This window comes from Centruroides vittatus, unplaced genomic scaffold (genome assembly GCF_030686945.1).
Source record: "Centruroides vittatus isolate TY-2023 unplaced genomic scaffold, ASM3068694v2 scaffold_861, whole genome shotgun sequence".
Taxonomy (NCBI): Eukaryota; Metazoa; Arthropoda; class Arachnida; order Scorpiones; family Buthidae; genus Centruroides; species Centruroides vittatus.
The window spans coordinates 10,940,591-10,957,658 of record NW_027122718.1 but is presented as its reverse complement, the minus strand read 5'-3'; the positions used below and the strand labels follow the sequence as shown (position 1 = coordinate 10,957,658).

General features: G+C 28.8%; 1 protein-coding gene across 7 annotated transcripts in view; it reads left to right on the top strand.

The window, feature by feature from the left end:
• Positions 1 to 17,068, top strand: part of LOC136990229 (disheveled-associated activator of morphogenesis 1-like) — a 73,218-nt gene that overhangs the window by 5,033 nt on the left and 51,117 nt on the right. Inside the window, exon 1 of one of the 7 annotated variants that reach the window (XM_067288613.1) lies at positions 137 to 966. The exons of 2 other annotated variants lie outside the window; for them this stretch is intronic. Coding sequence is in view for 1 of the 5 variants with exons in the window: in XM_067288612.1 (XP_067144713.1) it covers positions 15,942 to 15,944 (3 nt within the window). In the remaining 4 variants the exon portion in view is untranslated. Of the gene's footprint in view, positions 1 to 136; positions 967 to 2,732; positions 2,842 to 15,905; positions 15,945 to 16,561; positions 16,656 to 17,068 lie in introns of those variants that run through there. 4 more of the 7 variants (XM_067288615.1, XM_067288617.1, XM_067288612.1 and 1 more) reach the window with 4 other exon arrangements.

Genomic DNA, 17,068 nt, shown 5'->3' with positions numbered 1-17,068 from the left:
GCCGGATAAAACACTATTGGGAAAGTACTATTAGGTCTACAAGCCGGAGAAAACACTATTGGGAAAGTACTATTAGGATCTACCAGCCGGAGAATATTACTAACATATATTGTGAACTGATATTGGGATCTACCGACTGGGAAACATTACTAGCATCTATTTGTTGATTGAGGAACATTACTGGAATATATTACTTGTAAAGCATTATCGGGATCTATCTGTAGGGGAATACCACGGGGATGTAATGTTTGGAAAACACCGTTGGGATATACCAGATGGAAAACACACTTATAAGGAAACACTATCGGGATCTATCGATTGAAACACCCTATACCGAGTGATACCAGAATCTTCTTATAAGCTAAAAAGGGTTCTTCGGCTAAGAAAACAACGCGAAACAGTGATTTAAATTGTGAACTTTAAGAGTATTTTTATAACTTTTTTCTGTTTAAAGTGAGCGTATTTACGATAGAAAAGTCACAATTGTTGGTCCGTATCTAGAAAAATCATTCCAGATGGATGCATTTCCTTTAATATGTTTGAAAATTTGATACGCTAGTGTTTAGTTTATGAGCTTCCGAGTACAGATGTTGTTCCATCAGTTTCCATGTTTCTTTAGTGATAAACATTTTATACTAAGGAATATATTTTCCAGTCATTACTTTGAAAAAATAACATTCGCGTCTCGGTAACTGTTATTTTAATCGATTCTCTTTTATTTTTATTATATTTTTTATGTTCTTGGGTCTCATTTTTGAATTTTAAATTTCTTTTTTTTTTATTAAATCACTCGAAAGTTGGGGGAAAAAATAACTTTAAAATCCGCATAATAAACATCCGGATGAAAGTCGGGAGGATGTAAAACGCCCCCTGGATTATAAAAAAGGAAGTAATGGGTGGAGTGTGACCGGAAGTTAAATTTTAATGTAGCGTATTGAAGATATCGAAAACTTGTAGCTGTCAAAGGTGAGATAATAAATCGCTCCCTTATAATAATTTTAATTAAGATAAAAATCTACTTAAGTTGTTTGTTAACGAACATTTTTTTAAAAGCAAATTAATGGGCGCCATTTTCGAGGCGCGTGCTAATAGTAAAGTAATTAATGCTTTCACTTTTATTGCCCTGAACAAGTGAAACTGCACACACACACATTTTTTTTATTATATTTTTTATTTTTATTGTTCGTGCCACAACAGTTTTGGTCCAATGACGTAAGTAACCGGACGTGATTTATCGCTGTTTGCTTGTCTTCCGTGTTGCAAAGGGAAGAGAAAATTGAAAAGTTTCTCGCTTATAATATATTTTAACAAATAGGAAAATTCCTTAACTGAATTAATATTTGGCCCCTATTTTTTTTTAAGAGTGTTAATAAAGAAATAATTATTTTCCACTTTTCTGTTGATGATTCACGTGTTACAATTTATTTTGAGTAACCAAAGCCGAATTTAATGATGTATACGTAAGAAGTGAACGCATCTGGCCGGTTTCGTCAGCTGTGCTTTCCCCCCCCCAACATAATCCAGATGTTGTGCACTGACAGGCTCTATCCCGTTGACAACCGAACCGTCACGCTTTTGTTCTTCCCCATTAGTTCAAGATGGATGCGAGAAGATTGGCTCTTCATTCTTCTTTCGGCTACTTTTTCTATATGAAAAAAGAATTATTATTCAGGTAATTTTCGATAGAAATTATATTTAAAACCTTTGACCTCATCGGTGTCGGACTGAAAAGGTTAGTCACCTCATAACCATACGAGGGCGCTCAACCTCGTTTTACGCAACAATACCTTACGTGAATGGGCGGGTTTTGGACTCGTGCCAAAAATTTGAATCTTCATTGTCTTTCCCAAATCGTCTCCTTTAGTCTGGTGTAGTTTTTTTGGGGGCAATTATTGCCATATTTTATCTACATCAGTAGCATTTTTTTTAAAAAATGGAATAATAATTCATTAAACCGTACTTACAAGAGAATTTATTGCCGATAACAACAGATTTCAATTAAAAATTCGGCGGTATCTTTAAGTTTTATGGGAGAAACACTTATTTCATTATAGGAACATAACTCTCGAGTGATATTTCTTGGTTTGATAGCGATATACATGTAAAAATATTGCTGAAAATGAGCATGTTTGGCTCTACAGATACAGACAAGTGTTTCGAATGTGCTACTGTAACACGCTTGCAAGTGTTATATGATCAATAACAAAAATCAATATCAAAAAATGGAACATGAAACAATGTTCCTACATAAAAATTAATGCCTTATTTTATTTAATTAAAACGTTAAATGAGATACGTTCACATTGTTAATTGAATAATTTTACTAGTTAAGTCTAAAGCTCTATTGATTAAAATAAACTATTATAAAAGTTATTATTGATATTATATGTATTTTATTTAAATAAATTAATATATAATTATAATAATTTGTTTAAATTTTGAAAGCATACAAATTAAAGTCGTTTTACATTAATTTTCAGTACGTACAACACGTCGTATAACATTCGAAAAAGTGTATATATGTCTTTTTATAGTGTATATATCTATTTTTATTATGGAAAAATGTTAAATATATATATTTCTTTTGATATTTTTCCAATATCTAAAGTTTGTTTTAATCTCAGACAGTTTTATATTTACAATTTATTGCGGCGACAAAGGAGATCAGATAACATAAGAGATGTCTTATATGTAATCTCAGATTTCCTTCCTGATTACTCAGAGTATCTTCAAAAGATTTTTGTCTGATGGATATTATTGTTGTAGCACTTCCTCACAAGTTTAAAACAGGAATTTTGATAAGTCTTTCCTCTTTTATCACCTACTTTCGTCGTAAGTTTGGTAAGAAAACATACAAACTCGCTATCATTACTTCTTCTTCTTCTTTTTTATTACGAAGGATGTTAAAGTATATTTAACTTTTATGAATGTAAAAAGTATTTTTATATGTTTTAAGAAGAATAATCTATAACTTTGCGAGTGTTTCTGTGATTATTTTAAAGTAAAAAATCATTATTTTTTAAGCTGAAAGGGACGTTTCTTCGTGCGGGTGACTTAATCGAAATTATTTTATTTTTATCATTTTTTTTTGTGTTTTTCTCTGATGATAAATTGATATTTTGACAAAAATAACTTCATTGTCATTCGCTACGGTTACCGTTTTATCGATTTATCAAAAACTTTTTCCAGAATTCTAACAAAAAAAATAGCCAAGTTTATTGTAACATTATCAGATTCTCACAAAGAAAAGTAATGAAATCAATAGAGACATTTGCTTAAAAATTCGATATGCATAATTATAACTTAATTATCTTTATAATTTTTATGATTTATTAATTTAAATATAGGCCTATATATATATATATATAAATTTGCTTCTATTCGCGTGGTACGAACTTTATCCAGGTTCGAAGTAAGAAAGAAATTAGTAAAAATAAAAACAAAATGCAATCTTTATCATTCTTTTCCTCTTCTCTTAATGGATCGAAGCGAATTTCTTTCTTTTTTCCTTCACTTTTGGAAGAAGGAAAGAATGTCTCGAACACTTTTCCCCAAAGATTAAATACGTTTCTTAATCTTTTCAGAAGAAAAATAGCAAAGAAACAAGCATATAAATTCACTTCGATAATATTTTGATCATAATTTTTTAATGTTATTGCTACTGGCGAACACTTATTACAGAAATACTACAACTGGAATATTTTTCAGCATCACAAAGGATGCTGTTTCATTCTCCTTGCAATTTGCATGAGCAAATTGCTGAGTGTACAGAATGAAATTTTATGTATTATGAAAATGTTTCTTTTTCTTTATAAAAAATTAAAAGTATTCAGAAAAATTATTAAATTCTTTATACAGTTAATACTCTACTTTTGTCGAGAATTTCGTCTTTCCAACTTCAATATTACATTTAAAGAACGAATGTAAATAATTCACTTTCTCCCCCACTCTCTTTTTTTTTGTAAGAAACCTTCCTATGGACTGCTATAAATCTAATATTCTTCGCCCACATATACATATAAATCCAAGCGAAAAACTAAAACGTAGTCGATTTTATTCTGAATTAAACGATTGTTCGTGTTTTAACGAATAAAAATACATTAATTTAGCATTTCTACTCTCAGTTTTCATTTATAAAATAATTAATTTTTAAAGAAGAAATCTTATTATTCATTTTTAAGGTAGGAAGCTGAAGAGCATCCGATTTAATCTTCAGCTTCGACTTATAATTTATTTTTGTTTCTTCGAAAAGATTATTTAAAATAAGAATAAAAAAAAAACAATAAAAGAATTATTGAATCGCTACAACATAATAGAATTTCGATGTAAATTATTTTATTTTTTAGTTTTATTTATTTCTAAAGGAAGAGAAAAAAAAAAAGAAATCTGCTTTGTTTCCTTGTTTTCCCAGATGGATTTTAAAGTTACAAAATTCGATATTTTTGCATCTGTTTCTGTTTTATTTTCCTGTCTTATTATTATTATTATTATTATTTCTTATTGTAGTTTGGTAAAATTTATAGAAATTTTTATATTTACTGGAAAAAAATAATGCTTAGAAAAGGTTAAAATCCATTTTCATCTGTTACATGTGAACCGTAAGAGAGAAGAACACACGTTCATAAAAATCTTAAACATTTGAAACGAGTTACGATCCATTCGGAATATAAAATACGTTTTTATTATCTCGATTTTCATGTTTTTCTCCGGTTGGATAAATGTAAATGATAACATTTCTTAAGATATGAGCCACACGCATCCATGTCTACTCGTTTTAGTGTTTTGTTATAAAAACTTGAAGGATTAATAAATATCTTAAGAGATGTTCGTTCCTTACTTTTGACTTTTTACGCCATTAAGAGGGCCTTTTTTCTATACCCATTATAAGTTCGGCAGGTCTATAATAGGAGGACAGAAACGGCACGAGAGATTTGATGGAATAAGGCAATCCACCTCGTCTGCTAAAGGATGGTGTCTCTTGATAAGATTTCTATAAGTTGGCCTCTATTACCCCCAAAAAAAGACTTCACGTGTTCGTCCCGTTGGGGTGAAAACTCGCGACTAAATAGAAGGGTTCGGTAGTTTTATCCACTGAGATATTCGGGACTCCCAGACGGTAGACTAACGCCTTAACCGCCTGGCCATTCCTCCATTCCAATGGAGGAATGGCCAGGTCTATCATTTTAAATCTTTAAAATAAAAGAAAATATTATTTTATGCAAGATAATTGTTATAAAAAGTTGTTAGAATGAAGGGTTTCGATATAAATTTAGCACTAGAACTACACGACACATTGTTAACAATTGTTTTCGGAGGCTAGCAGAGGAGAAAGAAAGGGCCGTGTACTGTAACATTTCGGTACATAAAATAAAAAGATAGAAATAAATTTATAAAAAATCGAGTAGACTGAACGTCTCTCCCCATCTATAAGTACGTTCAGATAAGAAAAATTCTGCTTTTTCTTATCTAAAATTGATGTTCAACCCCGAAAAAATGATCTTACATCCATACAATTTTGCTTCATGTTTACTTGATTCAGATTTAATCTTAAAAAAAAAAAAATAGGAGTTAAGATAACGTTTACAGTTGGAAAATGTCGTTTAAAAAGATAATAATAATCCATTTAAATCATTATAAAATAATAAAACAAAGTGAAATATAAAGCCTTTAAAACACTGAATAACGGGGGAAAAAAACTAATGCTTAAAAGGAAAATAATAAATGTATTTTAAAATAACATTTTTATTTCTTTATCTAAAATTAGACTTTTCAGATCAAGAATATATATAAAAATATTTCTACAAAAGTTAAGGAAAATTCGAGTTTTTTTTATTTATTTTTTATTTAATTTTTTATTCTCTTTCAGAAATTAATTCTGTTTGTTCAACCAATTATGAACCCATTCATATGAATTGCCTTTGGAAAAAAAAAACTCTATTGAAAAAATTTTCAAGATAAAATATTCAAGGGAAAAGCCCAAATTCTTTCAAAAAATCTAAAAAAAGTAATCGGTAGAAAGGCACTTTTTTGTTCCAGCAGCGTAGACAAAACTACTACATCAATGTTCTTAACTGCCATTGCTAGAAGGACCATCGATCGCCATATTGCTCTCTAGATTTTTTCATATTTTTCTCTACCAAATATATAAAAAATTGCTAACCAAATAAATATTTATTAAGGAAATATGCTTCGTGTATTAACTCTCATTAAATATATTATTATTCTAACTTAAAAAAAATTCTTTTCTAAATCTGCTCTCTAGTAATAACATAACCATCTCTTTATTGATTTTTCTTATTCGAGAATTAAAATTTTTCCCTTTTTTTTATTAAAAATAATTTAGTAGATTTTTATTGAACATAATTAAATTAATAACTGTAATTTTTGTAGTGAATTAAATTTTTTCCCACCCTTCATTAATATTAATATCGATATAGGCTGTCTTTAAAGAACTTTTAAAAACCATTCTTTTCAAGAATATTAATATTGAATTATGAGCTGGAAAATACAGGATTTAAAATTGTCTAATCCTTTCTAAAATAAAATATATTCGTCTTGCCAAATCTTCCATTATTCTACTCCTCCTGCAGGGGGAAAAAATCCTGAAAATAGGATCGTCCTGTCAACTCATTCTTCACAAATCGCCATAACTAAATCCAATACGAATCTAGTAAATTCCTTCGTGTCTTTAATGTTTTCTAACGCTTTTATAAAGAAAATATCAGGAAATGCTAAGCTAATTATTATCAATAATTCAAATGTATTTTGAACTGAGGAATTTGACATTGATCGATGTCATCCTTAACGTTTTTTGCTGTTATTGTTAAGCAATAAGGACGGAAATCGTCGTTAGTTTTTGTGTACGAAACTGAAATCTTGAGGAGAACAGGAAGGATAACGGCAAAGAAACGTTTAATGTTTCAAGGAAACAAAACAGCAAATTATATATTCTAGTCTACACGTTCTTTCTAGTAACTGGTATATATCATTAGATGACAGTAACTAGCGAAGATTTTCATCCATTAATTTATAGGAAACTTTAAAATGTATGAATTTAAAATGAAATGTTTAAAGACTCAAAGAGTAAACATAAAATTGGAGCACCCCAACACAACTTTTCACCCTATATAACCCCGAGCGTATCCATCATTCAAGATCATTAGGGCCTCATCAATAATTTTAATACCATACAACACAATAGGGTCTATAATAAGATACAATTAGAGGTATCCCATTATATAGGTTCTACTATAATATCCATAATACTGGTGAAGATATATCACTAGAGGTTCCATTGGTACAATGAAGTGGGTATCGAATAACTGTGCATAGAAAAGTGGAACTCTTACGAATACATAAAATATGATCTTAGAATACCCGTAATTAAAAGAAAAGTGACTTTTGCGGACAAACCGTATGACAATATAACGGCCACATAGTGGTTTCCTCTCCTAGATAGAAGATTAGTTAAATAGTTAAATAAAACCATTAGGGGTGCAATGTGAAGTTCTCAGTGGGATACTCGAAGAATTCCGGATAAAATGATAAATAGCTGTTATATCCCCGATAGAATCTATGATGGGCAGGTGTTCTAGTAAAAAAAAAAGGAAATGAGTTTACCCCTTAGATAGAAGATCGGTTAGTCGGTGAAATGAAACCTCTAGAGAGATCGTACGAGTGCCAACAGTATTATCGCAGAACACGTTAGTGTAACATTGGGAATTGGTTCTCACATATCATGGAGACAGTGTTTCACGGGATGGTTTTCTGGCCAGAAAGTGGTTTCGTCCCCTAGATAGAGAGAGGATCGCTTAAATTGTTAAATGGAATCACTAAGAATTCGGTAAAAGTGTTCTCAGCGGGTATCCCAGGATACTTCTGAAGAATGTCGAAATGTAAATGTTTTTGTTTGATAGATCGATTTATGATTTTTATTATTTATCACTTTATTTATTATTTTTTTAATACTAGCTTTTAATTATGCTAAAATAGAAATTACTAACACCATTTATTTTCACTTTTTCTTGTTTTTCTGTTTATGCAGTAGAGCAAAAGCAGTCGTTTTTTTATGAAACACGTTGATCAAAGTAACGTTTCCACACATTATTAATAATTCGGTGACGTCTTTTTCATCATTGTTCCAGCTGATTCATATATATATATATATATATATATGACTATTTCTCCCACATCTCCCGGGAATTCTCCTATATCTTCTGTATTCGTTATTTATGATTCTTTATTCAATTAGAGCAGTTTTATCGAGAGTTGTTGGGCAAGGATTGTAGAAATTCTTTCTGCTTTAATATCTCAGAACTATTCAGAGATATTTTCTTTTAGGATCTCACTAATACAGTCTAGTAAAGCTCTCCTTTCTTAATTGATCTAATTCAATAAGAAGATGATAATTTCCATCTAAAGAACCTAGGGATGAAGAATATTTTAAATAATATTTTTGAAAATAAGAAATCCGCGAGAAACACCATTAATGAACTGAAATATATAAGGAAGAGTGTATTTTATCACGATTAAAAAAGTACAACTGAGAAAAAGAAACGTTTCATGAACTGTACAAATGACTAGTTCCTACCTTGTTATTATTTTTTCGATGTGTATATATATATATATATATTTTTTTTTTTTTTAATATAATAAATGCTGTCAAGCACAACAAAAGAAAATGACAGTTCAGTGGTATTATTATTGTAATTTATTACATTTTACAAAGTAACACTTTATTATTAATGTATCACTACACAAAAGAAGCACGTGAATTTACCTAAAAAATTATTATAACTTTATATTTTATTCATTTTAAATATATACAGTAAAACCTGTCTAAAACGGAACCTGCCTAAATGGGAAAAACACCCGGTACCGTGCCATTCCGTTTTGCACAGGTTTTACCGTATTAAAAATATTTTAAATATACTTTATATTTTTATTTATTTATTATTTAATTAGAGATTTTTTTTGTAAATTTAATAGGTTTTTTTTGTTATGTTGTAAGAGTTTTTCCATGTTTCTTTTAGAATTACCTTTATCATATAGAGGAATATAAACAATTTTTTAAAATGGAATTTTCTCTTAAAAATATAAGAAAAATCTTAAAAAACTTCTTCTCTAAAATATAAGATCTGTTAGTAAAGTTCAAAGGTTAAAGATCTATTTAGTCTGTTATTCTGGTATTTTTATTCTATACTTTATTACATTAAATATCTTCAAAAATTATTCTATAATATAATCGAAATTTGATTCTATAAATATCTAATTTTACTAAACCCGCCTGTTGCCTTTCAATTGAGTTATTCGTGCAAACAGCTGCTTATATTAAATTAATGTTGTTTAACATAAAAATTGATTTTCTGTTGAATAAAATTGGAAAAAAAATACTCTAAAATTCTTGAATTTATTTATTTGAGCGTAAAAATATGAATGAAAAGTTTAATAACCACTCTTATTGCAATCAGTTTTTAACATAATGTAGTAACAGATGTCCTTTTCTCAGCTTCGTCATATATTTTATCGATTTTAAGTAACTTTTTATGCAATTTTCTCTACTTAAACATAAAAAAAATCATGTTTTCTATGCTCTTTTTTGCTATGCAATATAAGCAATGTTAATTAATACTAAACATCTTCATAAATTGAAGAAAAATAACAAAAATACATTATATATATATATATATATATATATATATATAGGGTAAAAATACTCGCCATTAATTACAATTATAATTAAATTTCACGATGTGTTACGCACTATAATCTTTACATTTACATTAATTTTTCATTTGGATTATACAAATGAAATTCGATATAAAATTATCTAGCATTACTCGTGAAAATGAATTTTCTTACTCTCTTTCTTTATAGAAAAATTCAATTTTCTATAAAGAAAGTTGACTTTGATGGAAGTTTTTTGACGATAGATGCGAGAAGGTACGAACGAAATAAAACAATTTATTGTTAGGATATTGTTAATATAATCTATAATCCAATTTCTCTATCATTGAACAGTTCGCTCTATGTATTTGGTCACACGATTATCACTATAGTTACCGCCGAGTATCGCGAAAAAAAAATCGAAAGTGATCAATTGTGTTGTAACGCTTGAGGCCCAGTGTCTAATTTGTAAACAGTTCACTTTCAATCAACTAAAAACAAACTCGTCCCTTCAGGTTATTTAAATTTATCTCTTTACTATCGTGTTTCAATTATCAAGTACTACATTTAAAAGAAAGGAACATAAATCTCGAACGTACGATAAGCATCTATCGAATGATATCTGCAAGGTAATTTAATTATGCAGTTAGTTTAATTAGTGGTCTTGTTTAGATATTATCAAAGTGTCGTTTCGAGGAGGACATTCGATAAACACAATAAATTAAAGTGTAGTCTTTCGACCTTTGTTCAAAGTGCCGAAATGCACTTGTTAAGTGTAAAGAATTCGCAGTTAGGCACGAATATATTCGCCTTTATATAAATGCAATAATTAAATAATTAAAAGAAAATCGTTAATACGAGTGAGGGAAATTTCGGTTTAGAAACTCGGGTTCATTTTACACGTGGAAAAAGTTTTAGCGAATTAAATTAAAATAGATTTAACAGAGTCGAAAATATCTTTAAGTTAATGGATTTCCTATACCCAGGGAAAATTGCTGGATGCCAGAGTTTCTAGATTAATGGTTGCAATGGCGTACCTTCGAGTCTCTAGCCGCACCAACAACTAGACAGGGTTTACTCAGCCACTAATGAAAGTCTATAGCTCAGATTCTCTAGACAAAATTCCAATATCTTTATACTTAAAGCAATATTAAAGTAGTGCAGAATTTCTTGAAATAAGACATTTGAATGGTAAAAAACAGTAGTTAAATAATTTATTACGAATTTTAATTAGCAAAGAGTAAAGAATCTTAACGCCTAATTAAATGGTTCCGTTAAATCATATCGTAGCGTAGTTTATACGTTTCTGGGAATTCGAAAAACTACTTTAAAAACTATTAAATAATGTTAGAAAGTGAATGATAGAGTAAAAATATTGTTTTATAGAAAAATACGAACATAAAATATGCAAATGGTTTTTATTTAAATGAAATAATGTATAAATATTCCTTTCACGCAATCCTATAATCGATTCAAATTCCTCATGTTTGAATTTCTGTAAATATAATTACAGCTTAGCTATTTATAGACGTATTTTGAAACATAGCTATAAATCAAAGAATTTTTTGTATTATCAATATTACGACTTTTCTAAATGAGACCAAATAAAAATTTTTAAAATTTTCTTTACAAAAACTTATAGAGGTTTTGATTCCATATAACGCGTATAAGTGTATGTAATGATTAAATTAATTATTGGTATACAGTCGAAACAGGAAAATAAATAATTCAATATCCTTGATTATCAATATTCCAGATTTTCACTACAGTGGCTGTAATGTTGAGAGATTGAAATTTAAGATTTCCTCAGAATTCTTTTGAAAACATTTGACTTTTACAGAGATATTTTAAAAAACTTCTCAAAGGATTCTCGAAAACTTAGCAAAAAGATGTCTGCAAATCCTTTGAAAACTTCTCAAAGGATTCTCGAAAACTTTGCAAAAAGATGTCTGCAAATCCTTTGAAAACTTCTCAAAGGATTCTTGAATCAGATCCTTCAGAAAACTTTCTGAATTTTTCTGAAGGATCTGATTCTTACAGAATCTCGGAATCTCGGATATTTTTAAAGTTAATTACAGAATCTTTAGAAAATCGTGTAAAATATTCTCTAAATCTCAAAACTTTTAAGATTATTTCTAATCTTTTTTTTTTTTAAAAAAAAATTACTTCTGTAACTTATCAGATCAGCGATTGAGATTCATTAAAATTAATACGCAATTTTTCAAAGCAAAAAGATTGAAAATGAGAAAATTATTATCTAAAAATAATTATCCATCGGTACGTTTTGTAAATAATTCAGAGTTGATCAAATATAATATAAAAATTGACGGAATAAAAGTAAATTTTAGATTGAAAGCAACGAAAGCTCTTCTTCTATACAAGAGATATATTTGAAGGAGGTACCATGGTAACCTTTCAGGGCGTTGTTGTGTCAATTTTAATATAAGTCTGTGATATATAGGCATATTTATCTACTATAGATGTTTGACGTGTTTGGTATGTTAGGTGAGATCGTGTACGGAATAAAGATGTAATAAATGAATATAATATAAATAGAAACCAGGGGGAAAAAAAAAACTAATAACTTCTTTGATAAAGTGAAAACTGTAAATATAAAGCGTGGAACAAATACAAGGAGAAATTTATTTTACAAAATGGAAAATGTAAAATTAAAGCAAGCGTGAAATGAAGAAAATTATGAATTTCGTTGAAAGTTAAACGATTATTTTTACATGCCAGCGTGTGGAATTTATTTATGCGAAGACAAGCCAACATTAAAATTTTATTTTTATTCTTGTTTTTTAAATAATTAAAAATATATATATTAAAATTTATGCCGGTTACATTTATAAAATTATGCAAATTGTTATTCATGATGTGTAAAAGTTTTCTAATATGGAGGTGTGTGGATTTAATACGATGCCAAATATATAATGGTTTGTTTTCCGGTTGAAAATTAAATATATTTAAACTCTTTTCGTCCTGGGAGCACGAAGAGGGCCTTTTTCAGTGCTCATTGTGGGTTCGGAGAGATCCATATTGGGGACGGTTGGGTGGTAAGGGACAGACAACCCGTGAAAAATTCTACGGGAATTGCTCGTCGAATTCGATCCCAGATCCCCCAGAAAAGTAGACTGAGGCTTTAACCACCTCGTCCACCCAGCCGTCTCGAGTAATGTTTAATACCAGAATTTTGAGACTAGATGCTGCACAAGGCAGAATTGATACCAAGTCACTTGGCCCTGTCGTATTTGGGAGAATGTTTCTCAATTATCTTAAAATTCTTTACACCATTCTTTTTAATTAGCTTTATTAAAATCGTTGAATGGAGTAAAGAAAATTGATCATTTTCAATTGATAAATCGATTTATAAAGTATATAAATTACAGTATAATTTATAATCTCTGAAATTCTAATAGGGGAATAGAATATATTTCTTATTTTTACTAAAAATTATTAAAATTACAGTTATTTTGAATTCGTATGCAATTATCTTTAATCTGTGCTTCACACGTGTTTCCGAGAAATATCAATTTCTATTTGTATAAGAATACTCTGTCATTAAAGTCATGCGATATGTGTTATTATATTTATTCTTTATTTTAAATTAACAAAACTGATTGTTTTGGTACCAAATAGGTGCTGCTGCAACATAAGCACCCCTCGGATATCTCTCCGTTTAATACTTTCTATAAATTCCATTAAAATTTCTATATAATCCTTCAGATTCCAAGATGGTTTCTTAACATTTTATAGGCCAATTTTTAAATAAATTGAAATAGGCTCATAAGAACTATTCGCACAAAAATATCTTCATTACATAATGACAAGAAATTCTACTTAAAAATCATCACGATGCATTCGATTTTACTCATTTTAAGACCATAATGAAAAACTTTAATCCATATCTTCATTAATTTATCCTACAAAACTGCAAAAATAATGTCCAGAATGTCGTTTATCAAGTAACAGCTGTAGTAGAAAAATGTAAACGGCTTTACAAATTAGCATAATCCCATTTTTCATGGTTTAATGTATGATTGGAACTAAATCTGAATGGAAATGATTACTTTAAAAAAATAACTAAAATGAATGTTAAATGAAATCTATATGTAATAATCAACGTTCAAATCACTAAATTACAATTATATTGATGTAATTATAGTATTATATTATGAATTGTGCCAACCAATTTATCATTATGATCATACACTGAATAGTTTCATTTTTTAAATGATAATAATAATAATAATAATAGAACAAAACATAAAAATAAATTCAATTTTAGTTTGAAAAAATATATATATATTTTATTTCTAATGTGGTCAGAATGAATCCAATAAAGTTTCTTGGAATTCTAAACAAGTTCATGCACTAATCAATCATAACATGTATTTAAGTCACTATATTTTCGTGCAAGCAAAAGTGCAACTGAACTCTATGGATAATTACAGTATATCCGTTTGCTGATATTTTTTACATTTATATGCGTTAAATATATGGTTATAACGTAAAATCTTTTATATATATTCGTTTAAATAACTTTACTCTTATATATTTTCAAGTCATATAAACTGTATCCATATAGAGAAATATCTATAAGTATTTCCTCCTATTATTATTAAACGGTTTAATTATATTAATATAAAATACTACATAAAATGCTTTTTTTTTAAAATAATAAGGATATGAAATTAGACATCTGCTTTAATACTAAGAGATATTTAAAGTTGCATAGTAATTAATATTTCTACATGCATTGCACATTGTAAAATATGCCGTGCATGTATTTTTATGAATGTTTTATGCAAAATCCACGCTCTAACAGATCTTTACATGCTTAACCAGACAGTGACTAGATGAGTAGGAATACAAATAAAAATTTATTATTCTATCCATTAAATATTATTTAAAATATTCAAACGCTATTTAATTAAATTTATGTCTACTTCTTTCCAGATATGACATTGCAAATCGCTCCAATTATAAGCGAGAGATATCTAAAAAAATCAATAAAAATGGCAACCATTTAGCTAAAAAGATTGGCTTTTCGGCATAATTTATCATAAATGTTATTACTATAAATGATCATTTCTCGAGACATAAAGTAAATAACGTGGAACCTCTAATAACGACCACCTTCCAACAACGGCTATTTCTAAACAGCGGCCATTTTTCGGAACTTTTTTTGGGGTGGGGGAACAAAAATGCATACAAAACAATCTCTAAGCAACGGCCGTTTTTTTTTTATATTCCCCATCAACGGCCATTGTTCGGGCCACTGATGGGGAATATTGTAGGCTTTAAAACACGAACCGATTGTAGACTCGACCAGGGCCGGCTGGAAGTTTTGCGGGGCCTCGGAAACACGTTATTAGTGGGGCCCAAAATATTTGCGACAGCGCTACGCGATACTTACTCGCGGTATTATATCATTTTGAAATTATCCTTGTGTTTTTATTTACATTTTCCCAGAAGTTTTTAAATGCCCTCTCTTATAAATTTGAAAGTGCGGGGGGGCCACTCCGGTCTGAGGCCCGAAAAACGGACGTCTGAACCGGCCCTAGACTCTTTTACAATATTAAATTGTAATGCCGGACTGCAATTTTTAATCATATTTTTAATTTATTTAATTTAAAATATATCCTACGCTCTTCACCTCAAATTAGTAATGGCTCGCCCCTGTAAATCATACTTTTCCTTTTAACAACGGAGTCGTGCCAGTCTATTCGGGGAGAAATATTTGAATTGAAATAGCGTGGCTTCCGGTTTGGATAGGAAGTTCGCATACAGTTAATCTGGGCCTCCTGTCTCTAATCTTCCCACATCTAGTCTTGAATTTCATTTATATAATACCATTCTCTAGATTAAAGAAAGACAGACAACAGTGGAAATTTATGTCTACAATTTTTTCAATTTATTTTTAAGATAAAATTTAAATTTTCTTTTTAAAAATAAGTTATAAACCTACATCTTATTAGCATAATAAAGATAAATAACATAATAACATTAGTTTCTTGCCTGATCTCGTGTCAAAAATACAGCATCGTCCAAGATGAGTCAACTTCCTTAGGAAATCCTTTAACATCACTTTTATTTCGATTCACGTCGCGTTATGGTCGATTTATATGTTATTACTCTTATATTTCCAACAACTGTATCGAGATCATTTGGGATTCTCCTTTTTTTTATACGTTAAACTGTAAAAAAAAGGGTGGTAAATCGATAAAGTTGGCCAAAATAAGCTAATATGACATCAAAGTGCGATATAAATTATGGTAAATATGAATAGAATTTCTATATTTAGATATAAAAAATTTGGAAAATTTATAAGTTATATATAAAACTTGACTGATGATAATATATTCATTGAGATAAATCGTTAAAAATAAATATGTATGAACAAAATAATAAAATTTATATAGCTGAAGATAAATTCTGAATATTGATGGATAATAAAATAAAAATTATTTTCTCACAATGGAACATAAATCGAAAACCGGTATTATTATTATGCTAACATAAATGGGGAGATGCTGGATAATTCCCCTGTAAAATATTGATTACACCATAGCTTTGATACAACAGTATAATAGTTTTTCTTCCCCCCCCCCCCAAAAAAAAACGTAAAAACGTGACTGAATATGTCAATTTCACGTGTAATTGACATATTTAGTCACGTGTTTAAAAATGCTGGCCTGTTTTACTCATTTACAAAAATAAAACTCAAGGCTTTTTTTTTTTTATATTTTAAAAAATGTATTACTTTTTTAAGATTACTTTTTAAAGTGTAAAATAGGCAGAAACATTATGGTAATTTTGCTAAAATAGGACATTAATGTGATTAGAATACTTCACTCAATATTATAGAATAAATTAACTGTCTTAGTGTTTGAAAGACAAATTCATCTGATATTAAAATGCTAATTACTCAAATATGACAGATTGTTTAATATATGAAGACAGAGAGATTAATGAGTTATTAAGATGTAAGCTGTATTTAAGAATAAGCATAACTGTGTGTGTACATTGTCTTGAAATAATTAATATCTAGCATAGCTTGTCTGTAGTATTCTATCTGTATTCATAATTAATAAACTGAATTCGCATGTATGATGATTTTTTAGGGTTTAAAATTAAATAAAACTTTTTGTTATGGTAGTTAAGTAAGTCTGAAAGGTGTAGTTATTGATTTATATTCCCAAAATTGAAAATTTAGACATGATACTGGTATCAAAATGTATACAAAAACTCAGTTTATTGCTTGCTATGATGAATAAACTTACATATGTAATTTGTTTCATAGATTAGATATGGAATTTTTCTTGGATTTTATTGATAAATTTATTACATGATTTACCACGTAATAGTCTAAATTTATTTTATTTAATTTATTAAACAG